Source organism: Apiospora kogelbergensis (genome assembly GCF_038363985.1).
Source record: "Apiospora kogelbergensis strain CBS 113332 chromosome Unknown utg000001l_segment0_segment0, whole genome shotgun sequence".
NCBI lineage: Eukaryota > Fungi > Ascomycota > Sordariomycetes > Amphisphaeriales > Apiosporaceae > Apiospora > Apiospora kogelbergensis.
The window spans coordinates 2,210,465-2,231,384 of record NW_027117418.1 but is presented as its reverse complement, the minus strand read 5'-3'; the positions used below and the strand labels follow the sequence as shown (position 1 = coordinate 2,231,384).

The window sequence follows — 20,920 nt, the reverse complement described above, 5'->3', positions numbered from 1 at the left end:
TGCCTGTTTTGCGCACGTTCTGTGGTGTATGTTCATGTGCGGTCTCTCTCTGTGTGTGTGTGCCTTACACCCCAAAGGTCGCGGGCGCTTAACTGCGCCGCGAGACAGCCAATGGGCGAGCGCGGTGGGAGTGGATGTATGCAAAACACTTGGATCCCCATTGCAGTTGGTTGGCTGTCAGTGCCCCAGATGGAAAGGCGCTTAGCGGGATCCTGGTAAAAAAACGAACCCTTGTCGGCTTCAAGTCCCATGCAAGTCCCAGGATCTCGGGACGTCTTTTCGACTAGGTCCCTACTTTTGACAGACCAATGATGCATCCCAAGGGGGAAAATTCGTGAGGGAAAAACAAGCAAATTAAGGCCGGCCGTCCGCGCTGCTGACAGCGTATGTGCGTATCCATCTTCATCGGTAGGCTGGGCGGGTTGGGACGCCACCTACCTACATACAACCAGGCCTTTACCGAAGTTGGTGGTGGACTGCCGGGTAAGGGCAACATAGGGGATCGAAGATTGATGAAGTGCATGGAGGGGCTGCTATACCATCTTTCTTTCTTTTTTTTCTTCTTCCCCCCTCTCATACACGCGCCACCCAAACAATAATTAATAGATCGGTGTTCATTGTATATAACCGCCGCTGCAACACGGACTGTGATGAGAGAGCGAGAAAAGAAAGAGCAAGAAGAAATATACGTTCGTATGCAACTGCTTCGCTCTTTGCATGATGCTGTGGCTGGCTTGTCTGTGTGTCCTGTCACGGCCGGCTTTGTGACGACTGTTACATACATATACATAACCTACCACCGGCCTTTTTAGTCATTGTCTGTCAAGGTAAGAAAGTGGGTTACCCCCCTGGTTCTCCTTTACCCCCCTCCCTTGGAAGCAGCAGCATGCATGCATGTATTTTGCCCAATTGATGATCTCCAGCCGGGAACAGGCAAGAACCTTGCTGCAAGGTGCGGTTTTGAGGGGGAGGAGCAGATTTCGTTCCCAGCTTTTTCCTCTCCCTCCTCCTCTCCATCCCTTACTCTCGCGTGGGAACTGAAAATAATACCTGCCCAACATGCCCAATGGTATTAGCAGGCCGGCTGGGCCGCGGCGGCCAACAAGGCCGACCGCTCATCCACAACAAACAGACAAGCAGAAAGTATGTATGCGTCTATGTATGCCGCATGGTCGGCTTATAGGCCGCGTTACATAGTGTAATACAGATAAACAAATAAACAAACCAAAAGAGTGGAATCACGAACCAGACCGCCAAAGGGGCGGGCGGAAATAAACAGCAAGTAAGTTGCAGGGCTGGTAATCATGTCCAGTAGCCATTGAGAATAGTGATGCTTTGTGTGTAAGGTATGTAGAGTAAGTAGGTAGAGGGTGTGGCTATTGCTGCGCAATGTGATGCTAGATGAAGAGCACACCAAATAGTCCGCACCGGGACACCACCAAAAGAGCACGCTTTCCCATCCAAGATAATAAAAAACAGCGTAAGACATAAAAACATTTCGTAGCAGATATCCTCCCGGATTGTATCGTAGTGATCGATGCGTTCCTCTAAGCTGGAACGCATCGAGAAACCAGTCAAGTAACGCCTTCCGCCAGTACCTGTCCCTTCTTCGCCTGACTGTCGTCCATCCAGTTCCCAGTACCGAACTCCATTTGGTATCATCGTTTCCGGCTGTCCCCGTGTGCTTGAAAATGCACACAGAAAACCAACGTCGCGTGTGTGTATAAAGGTAAGGCAGGGGGTGTGAAGAGTCTTAGGCAGTACTTTTTCAAGCAAGAGTCAGGGCGACGCCGCCAGCAACGCCATGAAATGATAATCAAGAGCCCTCCCAAATTCAGGCAAATACAGGGTTCGTGTCTCGTGTCAGACGTAGCAGGCGAGAGTGCCAAGTGTCACTGTATCCCGAACAGCAGAAACAGCAGAAAATCAAACAAGCCGTTATCTTGTTTCCGTATAGCTCTTTGCTCAATGACGATGGTGGTGAGTTGCCCGCATAAAGTGGATGGGCCGGGGTGTGTTTTGTAGGCGTCCTCGGAATAGAGGCGGTTTGTTGGCGGACTATAGACAAAGAAAGAGATTCCCCAGTGGGGAAGAAGACTTTGGTTGTATTCGGAGTGGAGGAGCCGAGATTCTCTGGGGCTTGTGTGATGGGCAGTGTCATAGTATTGTTGAGTGCGTGACTACGCCGAGTTCGCCCTTGCGCCCAGAAGTGGTGGTGACGGTGCTGATGACTTGACTGTTGTCCCAGCTGCCGCTGCTTGGGCTCGGGTGATGGCCTGCGATGTTGCCAAAGACTTGGGGCAGTCTGTCCTCCTCCTCTTTCCTTTGGGTGCCGGGCTCATCCTCGGCGTATAAGTGACCGTCCTAGTGACGACCTCTCTGATATGTCGTACGCTCCTTCCGCTGGTTGACGAGGGCTTTGTGGCCTTGGAGTCCTGCGCATATCGTGACTTGAGCGCTGCCTCCCAGTCGAACGGCGACCTGACGGAGCGCGCACTGAAAGGCGATCGTGTTGTTGCGCTCATGGGTGACTCCAGAGTTGATAGCGCCGGTGACGGAGGAACAAGCAAGCTAGGGAAAGACGTAGCACCGGTTGGCGGGGCTGACATGGGGTGGGTTGGATACGGGCTGCTGGCTGCAGATTCGTGGTTGCCGCACTTGCACGAGCAGTCTGTCTGCTCGCTACTGGCCGTCGAAGGCACAGAGTCCACAACCCCTGCGTCGTCTACCTCGTCGTCCTCTTCGCTGGAGCTGCCGGGCCTTTTCTCGGGGATCACAGGAGAAGGGATGGACATAGCCTTGAGAAAGTCCATGTAGGCCATGGGCGGACTGATGGGAGTCTTGGCATACTCCTCCTTGATGAAATCGGGGACTGCTGATACTGGCGTCCTGGCAGACAGAGCGGATAGTTCTGATGGGAATGTTGCCGTGACGGGCGTCTTCAACTGCGCGAGCTTAGGTTTGGCGGACGGCATATTGGCGGTAATATTGGCCAAGAGTATAAAAAATAAAAAATTAAATGTATATGATGTAACAGGTTGCGTTTACCCACAGAGATCAAGTCAAGCAAATGACTCGGAAGTAGGCGAGGGACGGGTAGCCAAGGAGGGACGCCAACAAGCTGCACTGACAAAGTGACCGTGGGGGGAGGGAAACTTGTGTCGGCAGTTGTGAGAAGAGGGAGTAGCGTGGAAGTCGGGAAGAGGAGTCTCTGGAGTTATAATATGTGATTTCGTCGCGGTGACTGCAGGTGGTGCAGTAGGCGGTTGTGTTGTGCCTTGGGAGGGCCCGAAGTGCTTGGCCTTCTGGCGCCGGGGTTGAGGGAGGGGCGCGTGTGCTAGCTGGGGCTACTAGCAGACGCTGAGACGAGGGCGCCAAACGGGAAGGGCCACAGCTAACCCGTCGATGTGACGAATGCGCCCAGGTATTGGGGGGTGGTGACCTTCCGGGATTGTAAGGCTAGGAGCCAGGGCGAGGGCCGAAGGCAAGCAGCAAGCCTGGTCGAGGAGGACCCAACTTGGCTCAGCTTAGTCGTGGTGACCAGGGTACAACGTGTACTGCCCACGATCCGACTTGGTATATCGACGCACCAAGAGGGCAGTTCCCGCCTGCTTGCAGTAGAGCGGACCCGGTCTGGAATACGTGGATAAGTAGGAAGAGCCGTAGGAAACCACGATGAGGGGCCCGTAGAGAGAGTGTGTGGGCAGGGCGACGGTGATTGGGCAGTGAAGGCGGCAGCACTACAGGAGACTACAGCAAGGTAAGAAGTAGGCTGGTTTCGCTACAAACAGCAGCCTGGGTGTCGACAAAGAACGAGGGATGACTGGACCGAGGGATGTGTGCTGAGACTATGCTTTAGCGTGCATGCAGATTGGGGGGAGGGGGAAAAGGCAGAATACCTTGGACTTACCTCGTGCGCAGTGCCAGCGGCTATTAGAGTAATTAGAGTAATGTAATAGATTGAATCGGTCCAAGGCAAGCCTCGAGGATTTGCAGGATGGGATATAGAAATGGGAAGTGGGAAGAAGAGGCAGAGAAGCCGGGCGACTCTCGAAGGGCGCAGGGGAGACGGTGATTGGCTGGAGGATGCTGGCCCAGGTTCCCTGTCGAGCACCACTGCTTCCAGGGGATTGGTGGATTGCAGGGTGTGTTTTGCAGTGGTTTGGGGGGAAGCGCCTGCCTGTAAATTGGAGACGGAGGTACCGACAGGGTAGCAGGGTGGCCAGCAGTCCCTGTATTCGGACTGGTGAACCGATGCACTAGACACCACCCAGAAAAGGCAGATTCCGCCGTCTGATTCGTTGGCGTTCCCGCACTCCACCAAGGGGGCAACGAAGGGCGCTACCGCTATTCTTAGCACAATGTCCACCATCCTTCGCTATTGGCTGCGAGCCGGAGCTCGTGAATAATAAGTCTCTGGCTTACCTGCGACTGTTGTGTAGGCACGTTACACAACGTTGGCGCTGACAAGTCGACGCAGAGAACTCTTGTCTGTCCTACTGCCTGCTGCCCTTGACTAGCAAGGAGCCGACCAGCTGAAGAAGATCTATGGTGCGATGCCGAGGGCTCAGCCGCAGAGACAAGATGATGCCAGGGATGGGCCAGGTTGGGAGGACTGCCCAAGGTTGGACGGGAGGCGGTGGTGCGATGTGATTGGCTCAATGGGCTGGGCGAGTGCGATCTGACTCAACACAAGGCAGGCAAAGTTGGCACGAGAGTGAGGCAGCTCGTCTGATGATGGGATGGACTTATGCTCTCGTTCTCACAGACAGCGGGACCAACGGCCATTTATGCAACTTGTCGTCGGCTTTGGCTCTCAGTCTGATCCAAATCGATCCCCGGATTCGCAAGTGCTTCAGTCAGCGCGCGGCTCGGCTCCAGAATAGAAAGGAAGGGGTGCCGTTTTGCTTCGTTTGCAATTGGTCTACAGAACCGTCAAAGAGAGGCTGGCCGGCTTCCTCTCTGCTAGTATATTTCTTATTATTAGGTGCAGGTGCGGGCCAATTTCCGGAGCCTGGCCCCGTTTTCCTCCCAGGCAAAGAGCGCGCGCCACTTGACACAAGAGATCGTGTCTTTCGGTCTTGGGGCGGCGCCGTTTCTCGCTCCCGTTGGTCAGCGAGCCTTGTTACAATTGCCTGGGTGCTGGCCATGACTGCTCCGCCAAACAAACACCCGCCGCCTCCCACGTCCGATGCTCAGCGCCAACAGCTGCGCGGCTCCCCGGACGCCAACTCGATGGATCTTGGGAGCGCCGGCCGGGCTCGAGACCCCATCTGAATCGATCCAGGAGGATCCTGCCTGCGAACAAAGCTGCAGCTGCCACTCACTCAACCCATTGACCGACTTTCCTGCCACGTCGGAGAAGACTTCGAGAATCCTGCCTTGCGCGTTGGTTGCATGCAACCAAGCAAGCCCCCCTTGCTCCGTTCCAATCCCCTTTGCTTCCTTGCCACCCACTCGGCATCTTAAGCGCCATCTGCTGCCGTCGGATTCGCTGGCTTATGCAATCGAATCCTTCCAAATTCCAGCCTACAATCAACCTGCGCTTAGTGGTTGCTCTGATTGCTCCGTATGCCGCCATCGTACCCCGGCCAAGCAGTTGGTGGCTTTCTCGCCCTTCGGTAGTGTCGCTCAGAGAAGAACCACAGCGCCGGCTACCATCATAACATGGGATGCCATGTGGTCGCGGATAGTGGTGGTAAGAGAAACTCTCCGCAACCACCTCCTTGTACAACCCTGACAGCATTGATCGCTGCATTGCTTGCAACATGGCATCATGCAAGTGGCCATTTCCGCCTGAAATACGCCGTGTGCTTCAGGTAGACGCGGTCATCATATCGTGCAGCGTCAAGGAAGTTTCGACTATCCGCTGTCCTACCCAACTACAGCCGTAGGAAAGCCGAGCAAGAAAACAAGAGAACCCTCGCCATGGTTTCGGCTACGGAGTCAGCTTGCGGCAAGACTGATGAGTCGAGCATCGTAACAAGCTGTCTCGGAACTTCCAGAATATTTGTTCGAAGCATCGGCGGGGCGACCCAGAAGGTGGTGTACAGGTGATCCTGAAGCCTACCCATTGTTTGCTCGCCAATAACAAGGGATACCGGCTCGGATAAGCCGTACTGATGCCTTTCATCTCCCCTAGTCCGACTATAATGTCTTACCTCAATGTCCCCAACTTACCGGGTGCATTCCGATATCAACCATCATGTATGAAGGCCCAGGGGGGCCCTGTATTTACTGGATGCCATCGCAGGTTGCGCCTCCATCATGGCTAATCCATGCTCTCAAGTGGGTGGCCTTCTAGTGCTATCACCAGACATCCTTCCAGGTCGTGAGCTACCCAAGCAGGGAGATTGTAACGGCAGATGGTTGTACGACATGGCTCAAGGTGAATGTACCAGGCCCTGCACCTAGAATTGCGCCATCAAGCGCGCGGATGATCGGTAAACATGAAATTAACCTGTCATTGCTGACCAAAGAGGCTTCGGCAAGCTGCATCGCTAGCTGATTCCAGACTACTACGCTGCTTCGTGGGAGGCAACATGGTCCCTATGTTGGTCGAGATACAGAAGACAGCCTACCACTCTGCATACTTGAGCCTAGGATACACATCCTGGACTTTGCCTCTGATAGACGGACACCTCTCCCAAAAGAGGCGGTACAAGTGAGGATTTCCTTGACGATGTACTCACGACAGCGAAGGTCTGGGGTCTTGATGCCCTCGTCATGCAGATGGCCTGACATTAGTCGTAGGTGCCGCGAGAGACTCTACGTTGGAAATGTCGACACACCAACCTGCAAGATGCAGCGCTGCTTTTGAGGGCCCAGACATTGATGCTTGCCCATAAGACCTAGTCGAACTCGGCGTGCGTACGCATACACAATCCCACAAGGCTCTTGCCGCACATCGTCCTTCTCGGATAGTGGCTGAAGTTCGCGAGACTTCATGCCCCCCTCCCCGGCTCAGGTGGGTGCCATGACGGTCTTGTGAGGGGGAAATGCATCCCGAGAGGGTGTCCATACGTTGTATTTCTCACTCAACCTTTTGCCCTCGCCGTTAACGCGGAGCGCTCCTGACGCTCAAACACGCGGACGTCCGGCGAAATGAATGAGTTGGTGCTAGAATATTACCGCCTCTCCAGTAATCTGACACCCTAGGAGGGACGTAGTCCCCTCTGCTGACGGTTAAACTCGTGTTTGTTTCTGTTTGTTCTTGACTCCCCTTGCGCCCCGGCTCATCTTGAAGGAGCATCCTCAGAGTGAGTGAGCTGCCTTGTATGACGTCTATCTCAGATCATATGTGCTTAATCACTATTCTTAGGCCCACTTACGCCTTGGGACTACAACTGGGGGGGGTCTACCATTGCTTATAGGTGTGGATTTGACGCTGACCCTTTCCCCACTGGCATCCATCCGTCTCCCAGAAGGATGCCGCAGTGCCACTGTTACAGCCTCAATAATGGAGTGGTGAGATCGCGCTGGGTTTCTCTCAAACAAAATAAGATTTTGACCAGAGACCCTTCCTCGAAGCGTAAACATGTCCATTTCTATAATGGGAACTTGCTAGAAAGTTGTGATCTGATTTAGTGGTGGAATTTTATCCTATTCAGGGGTCACGTCTTGGGGCATGGGAGAGTGCCACGAACAGGAGGATTCAGAGCCGAAACTCCTGTAGTTTCATCTTTTTATATTTCTGACTATGGTGCATTATTAGTGTATTTGTTCTTGCTTTGGTGTTCTCATTTGTATCCAGACGACGTTACATTTTCAATTGTGTGGGTGAAGGCCGTATCGTACGCCACAAGCAGTGCGGCCGCTCATGGGGATTGGATGCTACAAACTCGATTTTCGCCTCGCAAAAGCACCTTGTGATGTAGCCCCTTTATCTAGACAAATCAAATCGCAATTGTATTTTTCTAGTGGCGCATTTGCCCATCTGAGTCTTCCATAAGAAAACGCGCCTGGGCGTGTGTATGTGGAACAGTAGAGTTTGTTGCTGATTCAGGGGCTCAGGGGAACATTTGCGTATTGGATCTCGAGGTCTGTACACCTGGATCTTGCTCGCCAACTCTCGTGCCTCAACTGGTGTAATGCCTTGGAACGAAACCTACCAGTCCCTTGGTCTCGGACCTTCTAGGCTTGTTATGAGGAGGTTCTGAAAGACGTAGGCCGTAACATGAACGGGGATATAATGCAGGGCATTTTTGGATTCAAGGAAGCATCACTAAATAGTTGATTAACAGATTGACATACCACGTCTGTGGTCCGGAGATTTTCTAATACATTATGTGATAGTTATGGGACTGCAAGTCAACGTTCCCTCTGCTTGCTTTGCGGTGTTTGACCGGATAGTTGCCCAGGCGTGGGAAGGATTCCATGACGGATCGGACGATGATGTACGATATTGTATGTATAAGTTCTTGTTATATCACGGCGCTGCCACCGGTACTCTAGCCAACTGTACCAGCCCGTCTTTAATCGAGCGGTAAGCGTTTTCACATTATGGACTTGGTTATTATCAGTAATTTCCCTCGCACAGCCTTTCGGCCTCTGATAACATTGTAGCCCTGGTGACATGCTCTTGCAATTCCTTAATGACGATTGGATCCAACTTGGCCTGGACGCCCGACATATCATCTTCGAACTGGATCTGCTAGGTTCAGATTGCCAACGTACGTCACAAGAATCATAGAGTGCTTCCTGGAAGGTTGAGCGTACGCCGAGGTCTCTGGCGACACCTAGGGTGTTCTCTGCCGCCAATATCATTAGCTGCTAAGGGTGGCCGCCGATGCTCATTCGGGAGGCCAGTTGGACGAAGTCTTGAGGCTGGACTTCCTTGGATGACAGCCACCTTTCAAAAAACCTAGGAGGCTGCTTCACCGAAAGCGCGTGATTGGTAGGAAGCTCATATACGAATGCCGGCGACGCATTGCTCAAGCCTGCCTTGGCGGCAGAGGGCCGCGAAAGACGGTGCGAGTGAGGTAGCGTAATCACCATCAACGAGGGCTTTGTCCTCCGCACAAACCACGCCCACTGGCTTATCTTCCAAGCGCAACAAGACTACTCGGGGAACCGCGTCCGGGCTTACGCTCCCCCGGGGAGGCAAGTGGGACCTACCTCGCATTCAAAGATCGCGTGGGTGGTGATAAGAAGCGCTGCTCCGATGTGCTTTGGGATGCTGGCTGGCGGTGAGTTCGGCGTCGGCCATGGATGGTGGAGGCAGTGGGGGACTAACGTCTACTATCCCATGGGGTATGAAGTAAACAAGAATTGCATGGTTGGTTTCATCCAATTGTTAAAAAATATATCCTTTTACTTTCAGCCGTCGTCTGAGGCCTGATTTATTCTCCAGTGTCAGTGGCTCATATATATATATGTACACCTTGATATGCTTAAAGTCCCGATTCATAATCTTGACTTCTCTCGAGGCGTAGCATGTTTACTGCGTAGCGGGATTCTGAGTTTTTCTCCCTCTTTCCTAGTCCTTTTTTTCTTCTTCCTCTTACGAGGATGCGAGTAGTGAGAGGTCTAGAACCCGCCCAAGCGCGACATGTATGCTGTGGGCATGTACGCAATACGATAGAATTGCTGTTGGCGTACTGCCAGTGGGGTCGTCTATCCGTTGTGGACTTCTGACATGCTCCACAACCGAGCTGTTCGAGCTGTGTTCCCTGCTCTTTGAAGTCGACGATCGTGATCGCAATGTCCAACGGCATAGTACATACTCGAGCTTCCGAGTGGGCTTGGTTTGATCTGGCGGGCCCCTGCGTGTCTTTTGGAACCAAGTACCACTCGCTTGAAGTCGCAGATTGCATTGAAGGCAAGGGAGTAGGCATTCGTTCGTCTTTGTTTACTTACACATTGTCGGCCTAGGCTTGCCCAGAAATGCATGCGAAAGGGCGGTCATGGTCGGAATCTGTTTCCGCCGCTTCCTGGCCCTGGCCGGCCGCGTGCTTTCTCGATTGGCCAGGCACCAAAAATCAAGTTTTCTTTGGCATTGATATTCAGGAACACAGCCAGGAGTCCCGGAGCTTGTCATCAAATAGTGCCCGAAGCTAGGTTGCCTGTAGCCCGTCGTTGCTAAGGCGTCAAGGGCAAGCTGTGAGAATCTGCGCCCGTAGCGTTAGGCTGGTGACGTCACTATGGCGGGACACCAACTCCTCCCCCGAATCGACATGGGGTATTGAAACTCGACTCCAGACTGCCCCGCGTGGAGCTCTGGAGGCCGGAGGCTGGAGGCTGGAGGACTTTTCAAAACCATTGCTGGGGATCCCATCCCATTGGCTCTGTACAGCCAGTGCCGATTCTGCTATCACTGAACTAGCAGGAATACTCTGCGGTCAAGCACTAAAGCCATCGTCGAGAAGCAAGAAAAACGGAGGAAACGAGGAAGCGACGAAGCGACGGAGAGAAGGGGTGAGGGGAAGGGGATAGTGGGCGAGTGGGCGAGTGGGAGAGTGGGAGAGTGGGACAGAACACATTGATAGGCAGTGGGAGAGTGTGGACCGGCCATCTCTGTATGCCATTGGATTCCTTCTGCATCTTGACAGATGGCTAGGATCCATTTGGTAGGTTCAATCTCACGATAACTCGTCGGACGATTATCGCTTCTTTTTATTCAACCCCTTCGCTTCTCTTTTCTCACTAGTGGCCTCTTTGCTCAACCCCCATCCCAGTCGTGCTCGCCTGTTGTTTCCCACTTGCTTGGCTGCATACGCACCTTGCTGTTCGCTGGGAGACTACGACGGGAGTGGCTACAAAGTATCTTCTGGGCTGATGCTACGTGCATGCACTACATAGCGGTACCTACCTTACCTCAGGTAGTCTGGCACCCAGTCGAGCCTACTTGCCAGCCTGCCTGCTTTACATACATCTCTCATCTTCCCCCTTCCTACATCTTACTCTTCTCTCCTCAAGCATCTTCAACGCCCGTTCAAAGGGCAGCCAGCTCTAACAGACCACGACTCTACGCTGATTGAGCATACATCCTCACACCTAACCTCTTTTCTCTTACTTATATCACTAGGTGGAATACCGCCAACCTAATAAAATCCCATATTCCACACTTGCCCGGCGCGACTCATGTTGCATCGTTGATGGTCTGCTAAGTATACAACAAGGGCTGGCGAAAGAGCATACTACCAGCCAACATGATCCCTCGGACCGTCACCTCCAACGAGGTCTACCTCCTGCCTCTCAAGGACAATGGCGCCCCGGATGTTCCCGGTGAATACATATATCTGGCCACGAGATCCAGCGAGCCCATCACGGTGCGCTTCACCATTGAAGGAACCTCGTCGATATGTCGGCAAGGAAGCCTGTGGGTCAACATACCGGAGCATGGCTCGGAGTTTCACAGGGATGCCTTCAGGGAGTTCAAGTACGTGCCTTTGCCCTGGGGATAGCTTCAGACCAGAGAAACTGACATTTGCAGGCTTGTTCCCGACTTCAACCGAACCATCGAGATTTCCATTCCCATCCACGACCCCGGCGCATTTGCCTTCTACGTGACTTACGCGGAGCTGCCCGACTTGTCCGAGGATCTGGGGTCGGATAAGCTGACCAAGACCGAGAAGAAGCAGACGCCTCTGTACTATATCGATGTAGCCCCTCGGCTGTCGCTCGAGGGCAGGCCCCTGCCTCTCCCGGCGCTCTCGATATTTTCTGTAATAAGCAAGTTCATGGGTAAATACCCTACAGATTGGGAGAGGCATCTTCGCGGAATCAGCAGCAGGGGCTACAACATGATACATTTCACCCCGCTCCAAGTGCGTGGGAAGTCCAACTCTCCCTACAGTCTCTACGATCAGCTTGGTTGGGATCCTGTCTGCTTTCCAAACGGGGAGGAGGACGCGAAGAAGATGGTCAGCAGCTTGGAGAAGAACCACTCGCTTCTAAGTTTGACGGATATTGTCCTCAACCACACTGCTCATAATAGCAAGTGGCTAATGGAGCATCCCGAGGCTGGCTACAATCTTACCACTGCGCCATGGCTTGAATCTGCTTATCTCCTCGATACGAAGCTCCTCGAGTTTGGTTCGAAATTAGAAGAGCTCGGATATCCCAAGGAGTTCACGTCTGTCGATGACCTAGTAAAAGTCATGGAGGGCGTCAAGAAGCATGTCATTGCGGAGATTCGCCTCTGGGAATATTACGCAATAGATGTGGAACGTGATGTTGACGCCGCCATCGAGTCTTGGGCTGTTGGCACGACCTCTGGCGATGTTGAAAACCTGAAGCAAGCGAGCTTGAAAGACCAAGCAGCCTACCTTATCGAGAATGGGTTGCTCGGTAACGATCGGCTTGGTGAGCGGTTCAGGAGACGAGTCGACCCCAAAGCTGCAGCGGCCATAGCTACTGTTCTATTTGGGAAGTATCGAGGTGAAGCAGATGAAGCAACCATCCGCTCCAAGTTGACGGATATATTCGACGCTGTGAATGTTCCATTATACGCGGAATACGACAAGGAGCTGGCTGAAATACTTGACCAGGTGTTCAACCGCACCAAATATATGCGCCTTGACGACCATGGACCTAAAGTGGGAGCAGTCACTGCCGAGAACCCGCTTGTTGAGTCGTACTTTACCCGATTGCCGCAGAACGACATCACGGCAAAGCACGACAAAAAGGACCTCGTTTTGGCCAACAACGGTTGGGTATGGGCCGGCAATGCCCTGGTCGACAACGCAGGACCCCAGTCTCGCGTCTACCTTCGCCGTGAAGTTATTGTCTGGGGCGATTGTGTCAAGTTGCGCTATGGCAGTGGGCCGCAAGACAGCCCCTGGCTCTGGGAGTTCATGACAAAGTATGCTCGTATGTTGGCGAAATATTTTGCCGGCTTCCGCATTGATAATTGTCACTCCACGCCGATCCATGTCGCGGAGCACATTCTTGACGAGGCCCGCCGGGTCAGACCTAACCTATACGTTGTGGCAGAGCTGTTCACTGGCAGCGAGGAGATGGACTACCTGTTCGTCAAACGGTTGGGCATCAGCGCCCTGATCAGGGAGGCAATGCAGTCCTGGAGCACTGCCGAGATGAGCAGACTGGTTCACCGCCACGGCGGCCGCCCGATAGGAAGCTTCGAGATGGATGAAATCACGAAGGGCGGCTCGCAAAATCCCAGCAGTCCGCTCGTTACTCCAGATGCGAGTGGGTCGGAACCAAGTCGCGAAGTGATCAGACGCATTAAGCCGTCCCCAGTCCAAGCTCTCTTCATGGACTGCACGCACGACAATGAGGTGCCGGCACAGAAGCGCGATGCCCGGGATACTCTACCCAATGCGGCCTTGGTCTGCATGTGCTCGAGCGCATCAGGCAGTGTAATGGGCTACGATGAAATATACCCGAAGCTTGTGGACCTGGTCAATGAGACACGACTTTACACGTCCGAGGCATCCGACAAGGAAGTGAAGGTCGGAGGAGGCACTGGCGGCATTGCTGGAGTCAAGAAGTTGTTGAACCAGATTCATACTCTGATGGGTATGGATGGGTACGACGAAACTCACATCCACCACGAGGATCAGTACATCACGGTGCACAGGGTTCACCCTCAATTCCGAAAGGGCTACTTCCTCATTGCCCACACGGCATATCCCGGCTATGGTAATGGAAACGGGGCATTCAATCCCGTTCACCTGGGTGGTACCAAGGCTCGACACCTTGGAAGCTGGATGTTGGAAGTCGACCAAAGCGACGACGCCAAGAAGGCTGCCGAGGACGACAAGAAATACCTTCGCGGGCTTCCTAGCCGGGTTGTTGATGTCCCTGGAATCCGAATGGAAGTCAAAAACGACGAGACAATTATCACTGTCCGAGACAAATTCCCCCCTGGTTCTATTGCCTTGTTCGAAACTTGGATTCCATCAGCAGAGCACTCTGCCGGCTTGGATACCTATGTCACATCGGGAGCAACTGCAGCCATGGCGGAGCTGGATGTGGTGGACCTGAACTTCCTACTCTACAGGTGTGATGCCGAAGAGCGCGACGGCAGTGACGGGAAGGATGGCGTCTACGACATTCCAGGACATGGCAAGCTCGTTTATGCGGGCTTGCAAGGATGGTGGAGCCTACTCAAGGACATCATCAAGGACAACAACCTCGCCCACCCTCTTTGCCAGAATCTACGCGACGGCCAATGGGTCCTGGACTATACAGTCGGACGGCTGGAGAGAGCCAGCCAGAAACCGCAGTTCTCCAGACTTGGAAAGCCAGCGGCATGGCTCAAGGAACGCTTCGATGCGATCCGCGGTATCCCCAGCTTCCTTCTGCCGCGCTACTTCGGCCTTGTAATGCAAACTGCCTACAAGGCGGCTTGGGGAAGATCCATGGAGCTGATGAATGAAAACACACGAAACGGACAGTGGTTCTTGCAGAGTCTCGGTATGGTCAGCATCCAGCAGACAGGCCTGGTTAATTCTGGCTCGCTTTGGCCGTCCAAACTCGTCCCGTCTCTGGCAGCCGGCTTGCCCCATTTCGCTGTTGAATGGGCTCGTTGCTGGGGCCGTGATGTGTTCATCTCCCTGAGAGGGCTGTATCTGGGAACAGGGCGGTACGAGGAAGCCGCTGAGCACATATTCGCGTTTGCCAGTGTTTTGAAGCACGGCATGATCCCGAACCTGCTGAGCAGTGGCAACCTTCCTCGGTACAACAGCAGGGACTCGGTTTGGTTCTTCCTTCAGTGTATCCAAGATTACACTCGATTTGCACCCAACGGGATCGACTTCTTGAAGCGGAAGGTCAAGCGCCGTTTCTTGCCGTACGATGACACATGGTTCCCATCAGATGATGCGCGCGCCTACTCGAAGGAGAGCATCATTGAAGACGTTATTCAGGAGGCCATGCAGCGCCACGCAACTGGAATGAAGTTCCGCGAAGCCAACGCCGGGCCCAGCATTGATTCTCAGATGACCGACGAGGGTTTCAACATTGAGATCAACGTCGACTGGTCCAATGGTATCATCTTTGGCGGCAACCAGCACAACTGTGGCACGTGGATGGACAAGATGGGCGAAAGCGAACGTGCCGGCTCTAAGGGTGTACCTGGCACGCCGAGAGACGGGGCCGCCATTGAGATCACTGGTCTTCTGTACAGCACCCTGAGGTGGCTCGCCAAGCTCAACTCGGAGGGCAAATTCAAGTACAAGGGTGTCCAGAAGTCTGACGGCGCTGAGATTTCGTACGCCGAATGGGCTGATTTACTCAAGTCCAAATTCGAGTACAGCTACTACGTTCCCAAGGATGCTTCCGATGATGGCAAGTACGAGGTCAACTCGAGCATTGTAAACCGCCGGGGAATTTACAAGGACCTGTACCGCTCCGGCAAGGAATACGAGGACTACCAGCTGCGGCCCAACTTTGCAATTGCCATGACGGTTGCGCCCGAGTTGTTCGACCCGAGCCATGCCATGAGCGCCCTCATTGTGGCCGACAAGGCCCTCCGCGGCCCCACGGGAATGGCGACGCTGGACCCGGCCGACCTGAACTACCGCCCTTACTACATCAATAGCGAAGACAGCGACGACTTTGCCACGTCCAAGGGTCGGAACTACCACCAAGGCCCCGAGTGGCTCTGGCCCACGGGTTTCTTCCTTCGTGCTCTCCTCAAGTTTGACCTGATCCGCCGCCAAGACAGCAAAGAGGGCCGCGTCGAGGCTTTCCAGCAAGTCACCCGCCGCCTGCAGGGCTGCAAGGAAATGATCCAGGCCAGTCCCTGGGCCGGCCTCCAGGAGCTGACGCAGAAGAACGGAGAGCACTGCGGCGACTCCAGCCCCACCCAGGCCTGGAGCGCGGGCTGCCTGATAGACCTCTACATGGATGCTGCTGAGTACACTGCTGCTGAGACATCAGCTTAGACGAAGACGAATGAATAGATGGGCGAGGGAAACGAGCAGCAGTAGTGGTAATAGTAGAATTGGTGGTTATCGCCCTGGTAAAGAAAAGTAAATTCTCCGTGTAGTGAATATTGAGTTATCAAGCTAGCATTGTCCAGAGCATTACAACTTGTGATCCGTGTTGCGAGTCGCTTTGACACATCATCACCAAGATGTTTCTCAATGTTGGAAATCCAAGATGTGCATCCTTGTTGGGGTTTTCGAGCCAGGGGTTGAATTATTTGATGTTTAAGTCGCTTCTGGCGAGACAAATCGCCCCATTGGTGTTCTTGCAAGGTTTCTGGTGAGCATATCCGTAAGAACCTACTTTGGTGACAGCGTCTCGGTCACTCCCACCATCTGGCATGGCGTGGCGGCCAGGAAACTTTCCCCAGGGTTTCTGGAAGCCACGGCTCGGATCGTCCCATAATCCAGCCTTCGACAACGCTCACTGCGGGAAACGGGGTAGCATCGAGCTTGTTCCGCTTCTACGTCTCTGCAGACCGAACAAACATATGGAAAGTCACTGCAACGAACGGTTTGGCTGGTTGGAACTCCCAAGTCTTGGATCCTATCACGGCCAGTAGTTCCAGTGGTTTGTACAGTATTAGTTTCGACTCGATCCGTAATCTAGCCTACTAGAACCGAGAACTTCGCCTGGACTATGTCGGCATTGGTCCAGATGAATTTGCATGTGTAGGATGTGCTATCAACGCATGCGCCATTCACTTGAGAGCATGACCCAGCAAAGACAGTATCATACCCACCCTTGCAAGCGAAATGTCTTCCAGACCAGGTATATCCTCGCTCCCAAGAAGGCCAGCCGTGGTCCTCAGGCCCCTTTTCCCATAGCCAAGTCTCGAAACTCCGTATAAACACAAAAAAGGAAGAAAATAAGTCCACAGATCACCATATCGACTAAAACGGAATTGGGGCCATTATGATGTGCCCGGTAGAAAACGCCCAGTGTGTCGGCCTTGTGGTTAAGTGTAATGGACTAGAGAGAGCTTGGGTGGAAAGCATATTTTCCAGTCGACTTAGCGAGTCTCTGCCACGGGTATAGTTGGTGAAGTCGTAATTGTACGTATTGTACTTCCGGCAGACGATGCATGTGGTTCCTGAACCGAAAGTTGTTGAGAATTGTGGCCAGCGCCCCTTACGTCCGCGAGGTCACATTCCACTTCTTCCGTTCTTTCCTGGGCTTCTCGGTGTAGCCTTGGGCGCCACTTGACATGAACATGCCGGGCTGGCTCATGCGATTGGCTCCAGGCCCGACAAGACTGCCTTGGGCGTCGACAGCCACGGAGCTTGGCAGGCCCTTGCCAAGTTCGTACATCCGGTCCTTCTTTCTCAGGTACTTGCGTCGCCAGATACAAGCGCCAGTCCAGATGCCCGCAATACCCAGCACCACAACTACGATAAATATGACCCATTGCCAATGTGTCGAGATCCTGTTCCGAGTCAGTGAGCTGCAACGTTTGCCAAACTTGGGATACGGGAGATGTACCAACTGCCGCCCCCTCCTTGTTGTGAGGCCGACTTGCCACTGGATGTCGAGCTTGAGCCACCGGCGGATGATGTCGGGCTGGCTTGCTTGCCCTGGCAGAATGACGTGAACCAACCTTGGATGCTGCTCAGACCGTTGGGGTCGGCGGCACACGCGTCAGGACCGCAGACACCACTGGGGCCCTGGTAGAAACCCTGGAGCTTTTCGTATTTACAAAAGCAGGTATTGTACGTGTTTGCGTCGGCCTGAGGAGCCGCTGGCGGCACGCATGCGCCGTTGGCGTCATACAGCACGCCGCAATTGGTTGCACATGATGGCAGAGACGCGAAAGGTATTACGGTGGTGACCGGAAGGGCTGGAGTTGCGAGTCGGGTTAGTTACCTGATGCCAGCTTGCCAAAGAACGCTTCTGGTTGCGGGCGGAGACTTACCCATCTTGATTATGGGGCTCGACAGTAGTATGAAAAGAGAGATGCGAAGTTGAAGAAGATAGTGGGTAGTCGGCAGTTGGTGGGATTCGTCGGGCGCGGGTTTGTCACGATTACCGGCGGCAACAAAGGATTGGCCTATCCCGGCAACTTCTTAATGCGAAATGTATTGTTCCTCGAGCAAATCAGACGGCCGATAATGGCCAGGGTCCCAACGAGTGCCTTCCTACTAAAAGAAGGACAGTCGTCTTGATATCATCAATAACAATGTCGGAGGGGAAATCGAGTGTCGCGTCGAGGTTGCAAAGGGGAGACTGGGGACTCGAAGGGCTAGCCTGTAACCACAGGGGTTGGGAATGTTCGGAATTACAACAAAGTAAAGGCGGCTAGAGACTTTGGACGAGGTCGGCTGCTCTGCGACACGACGGGGAACCCTCGACTTTTGGGCGGCCGTCTGTTCGCTGGGCCGTCACAGATTTGAGTTGGGCCAGTTACGCGAAGTGATGCGATGCGATGCGATGCGAAGGGTTGGGTCGAAGCTTAACGAGCGTGGGTTTTTGTTGGATGAGAGTCCTCGGGAGGGAAGAAGAATAATGGTCGAAGGAAGATGGAGGATTGGATTTGGGATGGGACAGAATTCCACGCAGGCTAGACGGGAAAGGGACTGACTGACTGGCCTGGCCTACTGGACCGACTGGACCGACTAGAGGGGGGGTGAGGAAGAAAAGGCCTGGGAGGGAGGGAAAGCGAAAGCAGGCGGTGGTGGTGGTGCGGTGGTGTAAGGTGTGCCGCGGTGCCGCGAATGGGGTGAGTGAAGCTTCCAATACACACTTGACTGGCTCAGCTGGCTCGAGAACAGAAGCTGGACCGGGGGTGCTGGGGTGCTGGGGTGGCTGCAATACCGTCTCACCTAGGCTGACTCGGCTTCGCTGGGCTCAGCGCAGCACCAGACTATCTTCCCCCATCGGGCCTAGTGCCGATTCGCGCCATCGGGTACTTGTGGATATGGCCCAACCCAGTCCAGGCCCTAATTCCAAGGGAGGAATTATTGATACATATGGATATGGAGGCATGTGCCTAGCGAGCGACCGACAGCCGGTCAGCTTACATTGGCCGTGGTGGACGAGCGATAATGCACGCGCATAGCCGCCGGATCAAGAAGGTTGTTCCCCCACCCATGCTTTTTTATTGAAGCTAGAATGCTTGGCTGGCAGTGCTGAGTGGCATTCTGAGTGAGGGTGAAATCAAGGCTATATCCGTCCTTCCCGAGCAGCGTTTGGTTGTTGTTATTATGTAGTGTTTCGAGCAACTGGACTGTGCCAAGGCCGACTGAGTTCTGCATCACTTCGATCCCCCCCTCTGTACCTTGTACACGTACATATCTGCGCGTACTGCCACCGCCGGCCAAGAAAGGAAATGCCTTGAATGCTGGGCCTCCTCATTTCCAGTACGCGTGTCTGGAAGGATCCGACGTCATGCAAACAAAACCGGCCCCTTCCCTAAGGTTTTTCCGACATGTGGACACAACAGTCGACGACGTGTGGAATATAGACATACAGACAGACAGACAGAGTACTTTATCCCAATCAATACCAATACGAGGGACAGTTGGATAGACTCCAAGAGTGGGCAGGGTTCATGCACCTTGATTTTAAATGATGGATTAATGGATCATGGGCAGCCAGCTTAGTGGGCTCCGTGGAAACCCGGGGCACCGACGGCCGACCTAGACTTTTTTTTTCCCTCCCAGCAGCCCCATTCCAGTTCTCGAGTATCCACCAATCAATCATCCTCATTCTCACGAGAGAGTGCACGGCTGGCGACCAACTGTCGACTACGGAGAAGACAGGCGGCCCCGTCTATTGCGCAGTCCCTGGTCGTCCCGAGAGCATGGCACGACGCTATTCCGGGGAAAGACGATTCTGTTTTTCCAGCATCGGGGATACCAGCTGTCATCGAGCAACCAGGTCGCGGTACTGTGTGTAGCTTGGCCTGCCCCACGACTGTCACCGACGAGGAGGCACTCGCTGCCGCGGTGTCTGTAAGGCACCCATCGAATAGGGCCACGGGAGGTTGACACAGGACCGGCCAACATGCCTTGGGGGCTGAGCTTCTGGGGCCACTGCGTCTTTGACGGTCAGTCGGCTTTGAGCTGCTGGCTGTTGGCTGACGACTCCATGGCGGACAGGGCAACATATCAATGAAATATGTTTTGGCTCCGGCCTGTCATCAGGCACTCTTATCAGATTATGCCAGCCGCGTAAGCATGCTCCCACCATCGCCTATTCTGCGTATCGACATGGCCTTATAGCGCAAGGTTGATGATGATTATCTTGACCGGTAAGATGAATAATAAGGAGATTTTGAGATAGAAATACAATGTTTGTGAAACACCCCCGTACCGGGTAACTTCGTATGCTTCGAGCCCCTAGGAAACACCAAAACTCATATCCGGTTTGTGTTGCTGATAACCAGAATCCCGTCACCCCGTCGCTCCGTTAGCCCATGGCTAGGTACCGTGCTGGTTTCCATCGCAAAGGATACCAAGCCCAGAAGCACCAACCCCTATTTCTTTCCGCTCGATTTGTGCTCCCCCTTCTTCTTGGGCTTGGACGAGCCCTGAGCCGCAGACACGGAGGTAGCAGGAGGATAGCCCTCGTAGCCTGAAGCGTTGTTCCACTGGCCGGCGTCGACAGTCCCGACGGCGTCCCAGGGCCCACTGGTGTACTGGTCGCCTATCCATGCTTCGGCTACATTGTATTGAGGCTTGGCCTCGTCTTTCGCAGTCGTTAGCATTGGTGACGTCAAGGCATGGAGTGGGAGACTACTGATGGCACTTACCCGTCTTCTTGGACTTCTTGCTCGAAGAGGAAGGCTTGCTGGAGGAGTGGTTGGCCATCTTTTGCAGAGGGGTAGAGTTGCCAACGTGATTTGTGATACACAGCGGTAGGGGCTTGGTATGTGTTTTGAGGGGTCTTGTTATGAGTGAGTATTGAGTGCTTTGTGATGTTCTTCGTGAGGGTGATGGAGGAACAATATCACGAGAATCGCAGGGAGATCTTTGTCTTTTTATAGTTTACAACGGCCATCGATTACGACGAGGGTTTCCTCAGG

At 53.7% G+C, this 20,920-nt stretch overlaps 4 protein-coding genes across 4 annotated transcripts; 1 reads left to right on the top strand and 3 right to left on the bottom strand.

Moving 5' to 3' along the window:
* Window positions 1-2,180: 2,180 nt before the first annotated feature.
* Window positions 2,181-2,975, bottom strand: PG998_000695 (uncharacterized protein; the record flags this gene model as incomplete). Its single annotated transcript, XM_066867513.1, has 1 exon — window positions 2,181-2,975. One exon carries the CDS (start codon window positions 2,973-2,975, stop codon window positions 2,181-2,183), a length of 795 nt encoding a protein of 264 aa, XP_066735928.1.
* Window positions 2,976-11,150: 8,175 nt separating this feature from the next.
* PG998_000694 (Glycogen debranching enzyme) lies at window positions 11,151-15,854 on the top strand (the record flags this gene model as incomplete). Its single annotated transcript, XM_066867512.1, has 2 exons — window positions 11,151-11,380; window positions 11,435-15,854. The coding sequence occupies 2 exons, from the start codon at window positions 11,151-11,153 to the stop codon at window positions 15,852-15,854; spliced, it is 4,650 nt and encodes a 1,549-aa protein (XP_066735927.1).
* Window positions 15,855-17,028: 1,174 nt separating this feature from the next.
* On the bottom strand, window positions 17,029-17,813 carry PG998_000693 (uncharacterized protein; the record flags this gene model as incomplete). The annotated part of the gene is made up of 3 exons (XM_066867511.1): window positions 17,029-17,323; window positions 17,380-17,734; window positions 17,810-17,813. 3 exons carry the CDS (start codon window positions 17,811-17,813, stop codon window positions 17,029-17,031), a joined length of 654 nt encoding a protein of 217 aa, XP_066735926.1.
* Window positions 17,814-20,371: 2,558 nt separating this feature from the next.
* PG998_000692 (uncharacterized protein) lies at window positions 20,372-20,705 on the bottom strand (the record flags this gene model as incomplete). Its single annotated transcript, XM_066867510.1, has 2 exons — window positions 20,372-20,583; window positions 20,648-20,705. The coding sequence occupies 2 exons, from the start codon at window positions 20,703-20,705 to the stop codon at window positions 20,372-20,374; spliced, it is 270 nt and encodes an 89-aa protein (XP_066735925.1).
* Between the last annotated feature and the right edge of the window lie 215 nt (window positions 20,706-20,920).